Below are 13,392 nucleotides of genomic sequence, written 5' to 3'. Positions count from 1 at the left end.
ACGTATATATATATATATATATTTTTTTTAGGTTATGTCAGCCTTTCTCCACGCTCTTTTGAAAAATCGAACCGATTTTTCGGGATACAGTTGCTCCAACATTCTCGTTATCACGACGAAACAATTTTTCCAGCCAGAAAGATTAGCAACGTTAATTCTAACCTAACGATATACACGTTCAACAAGTTTGCGGAGTTTATCGAAGTTCTTTTTTTAGCAGAATTCCTGGCGTGTCAACCGGTCGAGTTATTCAAAATGCAAACCAATCTCGGGCAATTTACCTAAAAAGCTACTTTCACACAAATCTCAACAGTTCAATCACTATCAGAAGGCAGACAGAAATATCTTCCACGGTATTGGACGAAATTTGGTACGCTGCATCTAATTGAGAGTGGCAACGTTTCGAGCAAGCTAATCCAATATGTTGTTCCTGCAACCTCCTCTAAAAATTCTAACGCCTAATTGCGTAAAAAAGAGTTGAAAAATATCTTTCGCAGTGGCAAAAAAAAAAAAAAAAACGGAAAAAAGCAATACGAACGCTAAAAACAGAAAGAAGCAATTCGATCAACTTTCGCGGTAATTGTATCTTATCGGAGTAACTTAACCAAACGCGACCCAACCTAACCTATTCTAAAAGTAGCATACACTTTGAAAATACGGTATACACTTTCTAAGAATGCTTTTAAAACATAGGGAAGAACCCATTATCGACCTAACCTAACCGAACGAAACGGATTGATCAAAGAGAAATTTACAGGAACTATACACCACTGTGTGAACACAGTTGCGTTTACAGTATCTCCCTGGACCAGACCCCCAACTGGAACTGGTTGATTATCATTTGAATGTGTCCACGATGCCTGAACTAGTCCACGAGGGGAGAAAGAGACACCAGGCTTGGGTGACTTTCGACGTGCAGTGTCGAAGAGCGTGCCTGTGCAAAAGGCGATGGAAATAATAAGGGGTTAAAACGACGTGGAAGACAGCGGCGAAGGAGGGGAGGGTGGGGTGGTGAAGGGAGGAACAAGTGCAATGGCCTGGAAACGCGAGACCAACCCCTTCACCTCCTCACCCTCCCGCCAACTGGTCTTCTGAGCACGCCATTGTTATTATTGTCACAGGTATTGTGATTATTGAGCTCATCGTAATACCTGCTCGTTCGCGATTAGTTCCGGCGCAGTCGCGTGCGACCATGATGATGGTCCGCGATAAAATCAACCCCGCTTTTGCCTCTCTTTCTTCCCTGTTGCACGTGAATTTCACTCTGTTATGAATTATTGCGTATGTTATGCGGCTGATACTGCTATAGAGGTTAGGTTCGAAGTGACCAAAACACTTAAAGTGTTCTTGGAAATACACTGAAGTTAGTATAGTGATTTAAATTTCACGCGAAGTATGGCGAGTTTGCAAACAGTGCTGGTACAGTGATTACAATTAATCACAACAAGAGCGAGAGAGAGAGAGAGAGAGAGAGAGAGAGAGAGAGAGAGAGAGAGAGGAATTATTCGCGAAAAGCGGAGGAATTATTTTTTTCAGGAATTAATGTTTAAAAGCAGCCAGCGTTTTCGATAAAATCCCGTCATTCCAGGCATACCGTTACACGTATACGCACACGTATGCAACGCGTTATATAGGGTGTCCCGGGCACACATGGGACATGTGTACAGAGTGACTCACGGGATTAAGTGTAAAACCTCGTCGGTGTGTTCTACGACGAAAAATCGGCAGAAATTGTCATACGAACGCGGGTCTGAAAATGTTTAATTTGAAAGTTAGAACAATTTGAAACGTCGAGCGTACACTGTATAAGTATATTTTTTTAATTTCCTCGAAACCTCGAACAATTTTGACCAATTTAGTTTCAATATTCTTTCAATTGTTGCTCAATATTTCGTTACAACTAGTTCCGTAACTTTTGTTCTATTTTTAGTCACACAGGAGGATAGAAAAACTTCTTGGACACCCGGTATAAAATAACTCATGGAAACCGGCTTAAATAGAATTAGGTATCTTTGGATAAATCTTTTTTCTATGATTTTTCGATAGTGATTTTAGTCCCAGATATTGCGAGGCACTCTGTATGTGTATTAAGAAAGCAGTAAACAACAAATAAATAAATATTCCACATGCAGACAAAAGTTCACGTTCGAAGTACTCACGGCAGTTCTCTTCGTCGGAACCATCCAAACAATCGTTGATGCCATTACACTGTTCGCTGCTGTTGATACACTTATCGTTTCTGCATCTGAATTGTGTGGCTGTGCAGGCTGCAAAAAGAGGGGAAAAACAAAAAAATTCATAAAAAATTTCTGACACAACTAATACGATTTTAAAGGGTCCGAATGTACGATGAGGGCCAATAAAAATTTCAATTTCGCCGGGAATCGATCGTGGCGCCATTGCTAAATCACCTGACAACAGGGCGGACGATTGTTATGACGCCTTTTATTCCAATAATAATCATACCTTCTACTTTTTGCGACCATACAATATTTTGAAACACTTCATTAATTGATGGAAATTAGATTAAAAGCCATGCATTGTTGGCTATTCAAATTTACTTGAGAATACGTTTGGCGTTTAATATTAGTTTAATTTAGTTTAATATAGCGTTTAATTTTATTTCGTATGTTCGACAGGGGTTCCTTCTTGGTCTCTGATTTACAAAGGGAAAGGAATAACACTCGAATTTCTCCCATCTCATGCGAGGAGATCCAATAATATCTCTCGAATGACGTCTAATATAAATTCGAAGAAGGACTGAAGACGATATACAGTTTCAAAAGAGATCATACCTTAATAAAATGTTCAATAAAATTTCCAAGCTCTACGGAACAAACAAAAGAATTACATTTCAGAAGCCTAAGAGTACTTTTCCCCAAGTAACATCACTTTTTTCTCATGTTCACACCATGATCGTCAAACTCGGTACTCTCATGACACCATTGTATGCTTCCATTTAGGTAGCAACAATAACTCCCTCCTTAAATCACGGAATAAATGAGAACCATTTTTGAATCCTCCTTATCGATCGATATCGATCATGCTTCCTGCCTTACCGATCCCAGAAAGATTTAGTTGAAAAAAACAATTTTAAATAACAAAATGATAAATAAAGTGGCTAGAATTATGTCGATTAATTGTTCTCCATCGCTGGATGACCTTTTCAAGGGGTCAGTTAGCTGTTCTACCTGACGATTCGCCACTCATCACCGACCTATCAAAAGCGTTTGTTGCGTTGTGTTTCAGATAAACACAGACCGTGTACCGGTACTCCTGTTTCACCGAATCCGACAGAGGCCGATCTGTTTCCACTTCCATCGGTCTGATACGAGAGTCCATTGACCACGGTGTTGTTTCAGGAATTGGATCGACGTCGACTCATCTCGTTTTCACAATTATGTCACGCTCATTCGATACAATCCGATCGTCCCCGCGTGTGTTGGGTTGCGTTACAGTAACGCGTGTATAGTGATTCAGCTCGCATTTCCGCCGATTTCCTGTGCCTTCCCGCGATACTGTTACCGACCGTAGGTCAATTCCACCGATCAAACGATTCCTGCCATACTTTTAACGAGAACAATTTTGTTTTCCTGGTAATCCTAGGTTATGGTGATTTTTGGAGATCTTCAATGAGTTCTATTTTTAATGTAACTCAAATATGTACAATGGTGTTTTATATTTTTATTAAGTCTTGCTCTCATGAAAAGAGTAACCTAACCTAACTTGGGTGAAAAAAGACTATACGTACATTATTTTTGTAACGTTTGAAAAATTTATACCAGGATATATTTTTATAGGAAGTGTAGCTTTTCTAACCTTCCTAATTCATATTAGGTACAATTTTCATATGTCTAGCAGTAGTTCTGGTTAACCTAACCTAAATTACACAGACCCAGACCCAGACAGTGTCTACACATTCTTATGTTCTGGATGTTATTATAATTTGAAAAAAGTTCACATTAGATCCCATTTTCATGAATAACCGAAGTGTCCACAAGTGGCTCTCGAGACACCAGGGGATTCCTCGCCTTTGTAGAGGCTATAGCTTCGAGAGTACAGTAACCGGAGATTTACTGGCTCATAACATCTCGACGAGGGTTAAAGCGAATTCCTGTTGGTTTTCATGGCAATATACCGGCAAATGGCCAGCCAGTGTCAAGTGGGACGATTGAGTGACGACCTCCTGTTTCAAAGCACACTAGATTCCCTTTGTCAGATATAATCTGATCATGCCTCACACCTTGCCACCAAAAACAATCATGGCGTCATAGAGGTGACGTTGACACTTTGGAATCTAATTTTTCCACCTGTTTCGAGCGTTTCAATTTTTAGGTTAACGCAGGTGAACGATCATCCTAATGGAACACCATTTACGAGCATTTTTCTCCATCATGCAACCATCTTCGAGCGGCATGAATTTTTCAAATAGTCAGGTTAGGTTTACCAAGTCGCTTGTTTCCATTGAAATTCGAAATAAGGAAATTGAGTATTAACATGTTTATTGGAAACAGGGAGACAGTATAGCGAAGCACGGGACGGGGTAAAATATGGGGGGAGCAAGGTGTGGAACTGTGGTGGATGGAAAAGTTTGCAAGATGCCCTTTTTTTACGCTCTAAAGATGCATGAGAGCTTGTCTCGCGCCTCGAGAGCCCACCTTTACGATGCATCCTTTTACAGCCGCGATTCTCTTATCACTCCCTCGCTCCCCCACCCCCCTTCGCCGCGATCATAACTATTTAAAAGCGGTGAAGTTCGGAAAATTGCCGCTCCGTCGCGCTGTAACCACTTTGAGGCGGTGTTTCCCACCTTCCTCCTAAAACCACACAATTTGCCGGTCTCGAAGCGCTACGTTATGGATTTGCCTTTTTTCCGATCATTCAAATTTATTTATACTTTTTATTTTGAATTGTATCGAAATTATTTTTCCAGTGATTTTGGAATTTTCATTTTCGTGCGCACTGTTGTATTCCTGTTGACTGTTGGAATTATTGTTCTTTCTATATTGTTGAACTGCTCGCTCAGCAATGAATTTTGCAGGTTACTTTTCTTGGAATTGTCGGATTTTAGCTCAACTATTCGATTTTTTATTCGAATCACTGAAATTCGTCCAAATTATTGCATCACTCTGACGATTATACTTCCGATTATTTTGCGATTGTTCAGGTCATTTTGCAACAGTGTCAAGGTCGATTTTAAAACGGACACTCGGAAGGTTTCCTTCCCCTCTCCCCCTAGCTCTGCCACTTTTTCGGCAGTCATAACGAGGACATTAGTATCGCGTGCAACGGTCCGTGCAGAGCTGCAGCTTTTTCAGCCGCATCAAGCCCGAGAAAACATCTTCCTCACAGTAGCAACATTCGAGGGCGAATTAATTTGCCATGCAAGCAGGCAAGCTTGCAAAGTTTCCACCCTAGGGCAATTAACAATTAACAAACCTCTGTACCAACGATTTCAAGTTGTACCATATTTTTTCTCACGTTGCCCTTCTTCCTTGTCATTTCCGCTTTTCGAGAAGCTAAGGAGTTGAAAGTATAACATATGCACGCGAAGGAGGGAAGGAGAACACCTTACGGGGGGACTAAACTTCCCCTGCTTGGCAGTCCATTAGAAGAGCACGGACGATTTAGCAGAAGAGGGGCTTTTAGATCCGGCAATTTGATGCTGGCTTGCCTGTCATGCTAATATCCTCAAGCTTTATAGCGAGTCGAGGCTTTTTCCTCCCACTCTGATGTATGTTTTCCACGCGTGAGCCGCCCCTGGACACGCGTCGTTGAGCCGCCGGGATATTTGGTCTTTGATGCTGGTGCTCGCTAAGAGAATTTTCCTTTTTCGGGAATTTTCGCCTTTTCCTTTCCCTGAAAAAACTTTTGCCGCGAATTTTTCAGATTTTCCCCTCTCTGGGAATTTTTTGCGAATTCTCCTCCTCCCCCTCTTCTTTCTCCTGGAAAAGTCTTGTTATGAATTTTCCTAATTTTGCAGGATATTTCCTCTTTGTTTCCAAGGGCTCTTATAAAGGAATGTTTTTGTCCTTCGTTGCGAATTTTTCCCTATTTTCTAAAAATCTCTACATTCCAATGGGGCCGCCACCACACCACACACACACGGGCCATCATTTACAATACATTTCCAGTGACGAATAATATCTCAATGCGGGACAATTTTAGTCAGAACTCTTCAACAAACTCTGGGTATAATTTTATACGAAAATTTTTCTCTCATCGAGCGGCAGAGGTGGCACACACCGACCACCACCTTTTTCTGTGCAGGCGGAGACAGGCGCTTGACTTGATGATCGTACAACTAACAGGTGCTCCAACTCTGCCAATTTGCACCTCAGTACTTTCTAATTATCAAAGGGGTACAGTATCTTCGCCAATTACCATGATCATGAACCTAACCTAACCATAACCACTTTAATCATAACCTAACCTATTAAACACAATTCGACAGTAGTCTGCCCGTTTCAGACATGACTATGTCAAATTTTTTACAATACGTTTAAAACATCGAGGGGTTCTTCAACTCACCAATTTTGTGCCACTGAGAAAATTGATCATCGGACCCAATTTCACCATTAATAACTTTGACACTTATAAATTTATTTTTCCATCGTCTACACAGTTCTCCAGCCTCACGCAGAATATCCTCCAGCAGAAACGACACGTTTTACCATTGAGAAAAAGCGGCAGTTACACCAGCGACCGCCCCATTTCCGTTGCACTCGCGTGATTTAGGAGATAACGAGTTCAGGCCGGTTCTAATGAGACACGGAAACAAAAAGGGCGTGATTTCCCTTCGAGCAGCGGAAGTACCACCCCTCTAACCGACTGACCAACACCTAGAAAAGTTCTTCAACCGGCATTAACCATTTCATCGAACCACGAAAATCGATCGTCTTGATCAAATATCGATTCGCCATCTTGATCCACGGTGGCGCCATCTAGAGGGTCCGTGTCACTTCTGATTATTATCGTAGCGGATGGCCAATGGTAATCGTTTTAGAAGAATTACCATCGATTATATTCCATGCTGTGGCTGGTGAGATTTGCATGAAAAATCGCCTGCTCGATGGGTAACGAGCCGCGTTTCCAACGGGCCACGCCGCGATATATATGAACGCGGCATATAAAGTACACGCGCGTCATACATCGTGAGGGGGTTCCCCCCTCTGTCCACCGGGGATTCGACATATTTTAGTGGCCGATTTGCAATTTAAACGTTATAATTAATGACGTCCTGTCGCGCCCGGCGAACGTGCCCGCAACGAAAAAATAATTCCACGCGAGCTGGCCTTAGGCAACATGGTGGGGGTAATTATTATTATTATTATTGGAGTAGATTCTTTTACTCTTGCAATAGCACTTCACGTCGAAGATGATACGATTATTTTCTCTTTCGTGCTTCTTTCGTTTAATTTGAATTAATTGTTCAGGTAAAGTGGCGAGGGTGATTATTATCATATTCGAGAAGATTCTATTCCCATTGGTGTACGTTTATAGCGATGGCAGAGACGCGTTTTCGCAAGATAATTTTTCTCCCTCTCTCGCAATTTTCGTTTAATTTGAAAAGGAAAGAAAAATGAAGGGAGTTTCAGTGAAATCAGAATGGGTCGATAAGTAAATCGTCGGCTCTTCAATCATGTGCACAATAAAGCCGCGCGCCGAGTGGTGCAATCGATAACTCGTTTACAATTAATTTCCCCCGGAGTGACAAATACTTTTCGAAGTAGAATGGCGGAAGTCGCGGCACAAGCCTCTTCGATTTAAACGTGTCCTCAGCCCCAGTGGCCTTCAAATTTCTCAGAAATCATGACGGACAATACCTGCAATTCGAATTTCATTGGAAAAAAATGTTTTCTCTGTGAGAAAATTGTTGTTTTTCCCTATCGAAATAACTTTTCGTCATTCTCGTCGAAACGAGTGGAGAATATTCGTAGAAAGAAATGAGAAAATCGTTGTAAATTGTGAAAAAGGTGGTTTTTGACATGGTCTACGTAGCAATTATATTTCTGGAGCGTGAAACATCCAGTCCTTCGCGCGTGCAAAATCAACCGAGTAATCTACACCAGTCTGCATGCGTAAACTTCGCGATAACCACGATTAAACGAACGCCTCGGCCGCTTATCGCGATCCGCCTCGCCATAATTCCCCTTTCCACGGCTGGATCATTCCTATCTTATGAAATCCAACGCGAAATCGCTCGCGACCTCCTCGAAAAATGCTTATTCTAAACACCGAAGGAATTCTTCTCGCGTGGAACCCTGTAACAACCATCGAATCTCTGCTACTTCGAAAATGTCTTATCGAAAAACCCTTCTTCCTTGATTTTCATGAGAACGTGGCTTAACGCCGAAATATTAATTTTTTCCCAAGGCTGTGACACTTTATATCGACAACCGAATTTCCAGCTATAGATGAAAGATTACATTTAACAAATTGTAAAAATTTCATTCTCATGGAAATGAGCCTTAATACACTAATCGCTATCTTTAGTTGGAGCTAACAGCTAATTTTCATGAAAATGTAGTTTAACGTGAGGAGAATTCACTTTTCTCTCACCTAATCTATACTTGGTATACTTTTTATATAAACTGTTGTCACTTATTGGTCAATTATATCCTGTTTAAGAAGAAAAATAACGTCTGTAAGACGTGTTTCCACGACGTGATAGTCACTCGCCGCCTTATCTTGCGATTCTCGCGCGACATAATCCGCGTTCCTACAAGCCACCGGCTCATCCGGACTACAACGGAACCATTCTGCTCCCCGTGGGACCTTGTCGCTTGTAAACCGGCCTGCAAGCTTACGTTCAATCAATGGAGCCCGGTAAATCGAGGGAAACGCCGGAAAAATCGCAACAGAAATCGAGGCAACAGCTTCGTCGTCCCATGGGGACTACTATGTATGAGGCATTGCTTCGATTAATAAAAGTGTGAACTCGGGATTTGGAGGTTAGGTCGCCTAAAGCGTAACTATGGAAACGGAGAATTTATTCCTGGATCTCATTTACTTAACTTGATTATGGAATTCTTGTTACCAATGCAATACTCGCTATACTTTATGTAAAAAATTCAGCAAATATTTCGAATGTACAACGTAAAATTCATTGTTTCTATAAGATACTCATTTCGAAAATTTCATATAATCGAAATAAAAGGGAATTGACAGCTGTCATGCAGCAATATCGACAAAAATAGATTTCGTACAAGCAATTTCTTCTATCCGAGAGAATCTAAGATAATTCTACTCTAAAAATTATTCCAAAAATTTACTTTCAAGTTTAAGTTAACTTAGACTAGGTTAATTAAATGATCAATAGGACCAAACAACAGCTACTAATTACAATTAATAATACAATAAAAGCTACAAATACCCAATACCTCTATTCACCCAAATCTAATCTAACCTAACTTAATCCACCTAACCAAACAGTCGATAAGAACCATTTTGAATGGTCAATGGAATCAAACCTAACCTAACCACTAGCAGCTACCAATAACGCAATTAACCTTACAAATACTCAATACCTCCACTGAACCAAATGTAATTTGAACCTAACCTAATCACAAACGTATCCGAAAATATTCATCCGAAAGATCGTCAGGATCGAAGAGCGACTACTATCGACATGGTACAGAGCTCCGGTGAACAAAGAGAGTGATCGATCGAAGGTAGTCCACGGCGAGGATGACGCGTCGCGTCGAACAGAGGCTCGTTTCGATAAACCGGCTGCGCGACACCAGCCTCTTTCCGCCCTCGAGTGTCGTAAATAACGTCCAGGGTAAAACGAATTGTCGATAAATAAATGCTCGAGCCGCGGTTACGTGTCATGCGTGGGTGGACAGCGGCAGGATCGTTATTTCATAACAGGTCACGCTATCGTTTTGCCCGATGCTGCGAGCGAGCACGCTCTTTCGTCTCTCTATCGCGCGCGTTTTCGTTCGTTAACTGACGTGTGGTTCGTTCTCGCAGACGCAATTAGTATCCAACGGACCGTCCTTCTTCTATGCCCCGATCGACGCTTCTACACTCTTCGTTCTTTCTTTTTTTTTGATTTTTTCATTTGATTCCGTTTTTCCCGCGCTTTCGACTCCATCCCGGCAAAATAACGTGTTCGCCGGATTATTTGTTTTTCCCTTTTTTCCAGCAACACTTCTGAAAGTCGCTTTCTTCCCAGCAAAAGGATCCAAGGAAAACCTGTTTTCCATTATCTCTTTCTATAGCTTTCTAAGCTTTCCATGAAAGCTTGGATTAAATCAACTTTGAACTTCTGCTTCTGCTGAAATTCTTTGGAATTTCTATAGAGACATGTCATTCCAGGTTCGGGAAACAAATATTTCCAAACTTTGAAATTTTTCTTTCGCTGAAATTTCGAAGAATCACTTTCTCCGTTCTTTGATTCCGCGAAAATTCTAAAATTCCCACGAGACTAATTTCTCCACCCCGTATGAACGCTCCGTTCCTCCCAAGGAAACTTTGCGCGCAAGATACAATCTCTTTATCGGCGTGGAATTCCCGACTAGGCAGTTTGCAGGGGTCATATTTTACCGCATCCGCAGCTGATACCGCCGCGGAGATGCTCTCCCGCCTATTTCCAGACGACCGAGGTTGATTCAAGATTTCACCGGCTTACGCCAGCAAACACCACGTTTGTTTGACAAAATCTCTATCCTCAAGCTGGCCTAATAAATTCGTCAACGTACACTCAGGATTTTCCAACCCTGATACTCACCTCTGTTGACAGAGCCATTCTCGACTCCACTTTTAGCCCACCCTGTGCATGCATCGGACAGCAAAAGCTTATCCAGAACTGTACTCCACTAATTTCTATTTCAACGATTGTTGGGGAAAGTTTGAAACATCGGAAAAGTTCCACTCCATCCTTCACTACACACAACACATTGTGTACTATGACTATGTGTTGTTCAATTTACCGAGATATCTATATATAGTAACGTCGCCTGGAAACTCTCGTAATCCGATTGCACGAATAATTGGGTTAATGATTGATATGTGTTTAGACCCCGATACATTTTCCAAAAGGTCTTATTTTTGGCTCGGGTGCGGATCGATAAATAGGTAAACACATCATAACCTAAAATTTTATATAAAACCAGATATAGGGAAGGGAGAGGAGAGAGAGAGAGAGAGAGAGGACTTCGTGGAGGAATTCCTCGTGAATAATTCATCGATCGACTTCTCTCTCTCTCTCTCTCTCTCTCTCTCTCTCTCTCTCTCTCTCTCTCGGTTCGACGATTTCGACACTTCTGCTCGCAGAATTCCAAATAATTACCCCCCTGTCCCCTCCCTCTTTTTGCCTCCTCAATACAGTTTCCTGTTCATGCTTTTTCGTTCAGCACAGTCGACAATGCACGGTTAATTACCGTGTGTGTGTCGCATAACTTGACGGTGCAATCATGCATCGTCGTCGTCGTTGAAAATGCCATGTTCTCTCTTCTCTATCTCTCTTCTGCACCCTCGTCACCCTCTTTTGTATCCTTTTTTTTTTTTTTTTAAATAAGCACACGCGCGTATACACGATCCATAGAGAGTAAAGGGGATCGATGTCTGCAGCAGCACATGCATCGTCGATTATGTCACCAACAGAGTTCGAGAGATTGAGAGAGAGAGAGTGAAGAGTGTGTGTGGTTGCACGCGATGAGTTCATCGAGCTATCGGAGACGCATCGCGGAAAACGCGTGGTGACATCAGAGTTCTCCAGGAGATGAGTAGAAGCCGCTGGAATCCACTGCACGTTAAAGGAAACCGCAGAGGAACACGCGTGGTTTGTACTATTGAATTCACAACATTGCCCAACTATGGCACCACCTTGAGATTCATCATCAATCAGGGAACATTAGACACTCGAAACCACTCCCAGTTGCAGATTTTTTATTAGTGGAAATTAATTATTGTTGGTTAATATTTTTTTATCGTTTCAGATAGTCATCAAAGAAAGTTGATGGTACTAGGGAATAATGGAAGAATATAACGAAAGAAAAACCTTCAGAAAATTTTTCGAGGAATCGGGGATCGAACTTGCGAAGGAGGACCTCTTGTAGATTGGAATGCGCGTGTTTTAACCAACGTAACTATAAAATCATTCTGTATAATGTCTTCTAATGATAGTTCTAAAGGAGCAGCTGATATAGTACTGTGATTCAATGAAGTAACACAGTTGTACGATGCAGTATATCCTTAGTATTATGCAGAATGGCAAAATTATGGTTGAATTTGTTAATTAAAAATTGCAAGATAATTCTGATCAATTTAATTCAGAGAAATAATGTTTTCCCACTTCAGTTTTTCTAATGGTATTGGATTATAGTGAACTAGTGTGCCAGTGATCTGTCAAAGTATACCGAAATGTTCTTCAATCTAGGAAAATTGCTGACCTAATTTGTTGAATGAAAATTGTGTCAAAATTCAGGCCACTAAAACTTGAGCGAAACAATTTCTTGTAACTTAATTTCTATAGTAGCGCTATTAGTCATGGCGGTGTACTATTTAGAACAGTGTACTACGATACTATCCAGTATTATTCTTCTCGTGACCTAATTTTTTTGCACAAAAATTAAGATCACCGAAATGATTGTTTTCCTTCAAGACACGCGATATGAATCATGAAAACAGTGACGCCACGAGACAAATTAAACTCTTCTGTCCTAATCGAACGGCGACATTGAAGTAACACGTTGTAGGCTAATTGGTTATCAAGCCACGCGTTTCCTTGGAAATGATTTGTAGCTGCTTGAATCGGGGTAGGTGGATTATATTTCCTGGCCAAGATGTCCGCCATCTTTTTTCCATCACCGTAGTGTGCCGCCACGTGGGTTTTCGTGTCAATGTCACTGTACATCCTCGCGAAAGCCTCTCCCTTTCATGAAATGTATCAAACCCACGTGCAGAAACTATTATTAGTAGAGTTAGACAAATTCAAGTGGCGGAGGAGGAATATTTCTGTCTGTGCAAACTGTGAATCAGCCTAGACACGATTAATCAACAGTTTTCGTGCTGTCCATCCTGATGATGATGGTGATGGATGTGTTTTGACTTGCGTTCGTAACAGGAAGTAGTCCATCTTGTCAGTATCTTGGGTGTTTTCTTAGAATTTTATATCGTTGCGTGTTTGTTTTATTGTTATGTAACCGGACGCCATATTGGTGGGTCACGTGGGCGCAAGGAGGGTCCAAGATTCGGTGAAAATGGTGGAACTTTATTGGGACGAAAATGGAACGTGTTCTAACGTGGGTCTAAATGGCCCTATTGAATTCGAGGGTACACGAATTTTGTTAGGAAATTTAGCGATCTGTCTCTCCTTGTATGGTGAGATATTCTGGGCACAGTGATTTATGAAATTTCGAGAAATTCTGGAGATTCGAAGATTTA

General features: G+C 41.3%; 1 protein-coding gene across 4 annotated transcripts in view; it reads right to left on the bottom strand.

Moving 5' to 3' along the window:
• Nucleotides 1-13,392, bottom strand: part of LOC108575729 (basement membrane-specific heparan sulfate proteoglycan core protein) — a 123,371-nt gene that overhangs the window by 40,942 nt on the left and 69,037 nt on the right. For all 4 annotated transcript variants that reach the window (XM_017938608.1, XM_017938609.1, XM_017938610.1 and 1 more), the window contains exon 10: nucleotides 2,160-2,267. In XM_017938608.1, the coding sequence (XP_017794097.1) occupies nucleotides 2,160-2,267 (108 nt within the window). The remainder of the gene's footprint in view (nucleotides 1-2,159; nucleotides 2,268-13,392) is intronic.

Source organism: Habropoda laboriosa, unplaced genomic scaffold (assembly GCF_001263275.1).
Source record: "Habropoda laboriosa isolate 0110345459 unplaced genomic scaffold, ASM126327v1 scaffold295, whole genome shotgun sequence".
NCBI classification, from domain to species: Eukaryota; Metazoa; Arthropoda; class Insecta; order Hymenoptera; family Apidae; genus Habropoda; species Habropoda laboriosa.
Note: the sequence above shows the minus strand (reverse complement) of the source record. Positions and strands in the feature narration are given on the sequence as shown.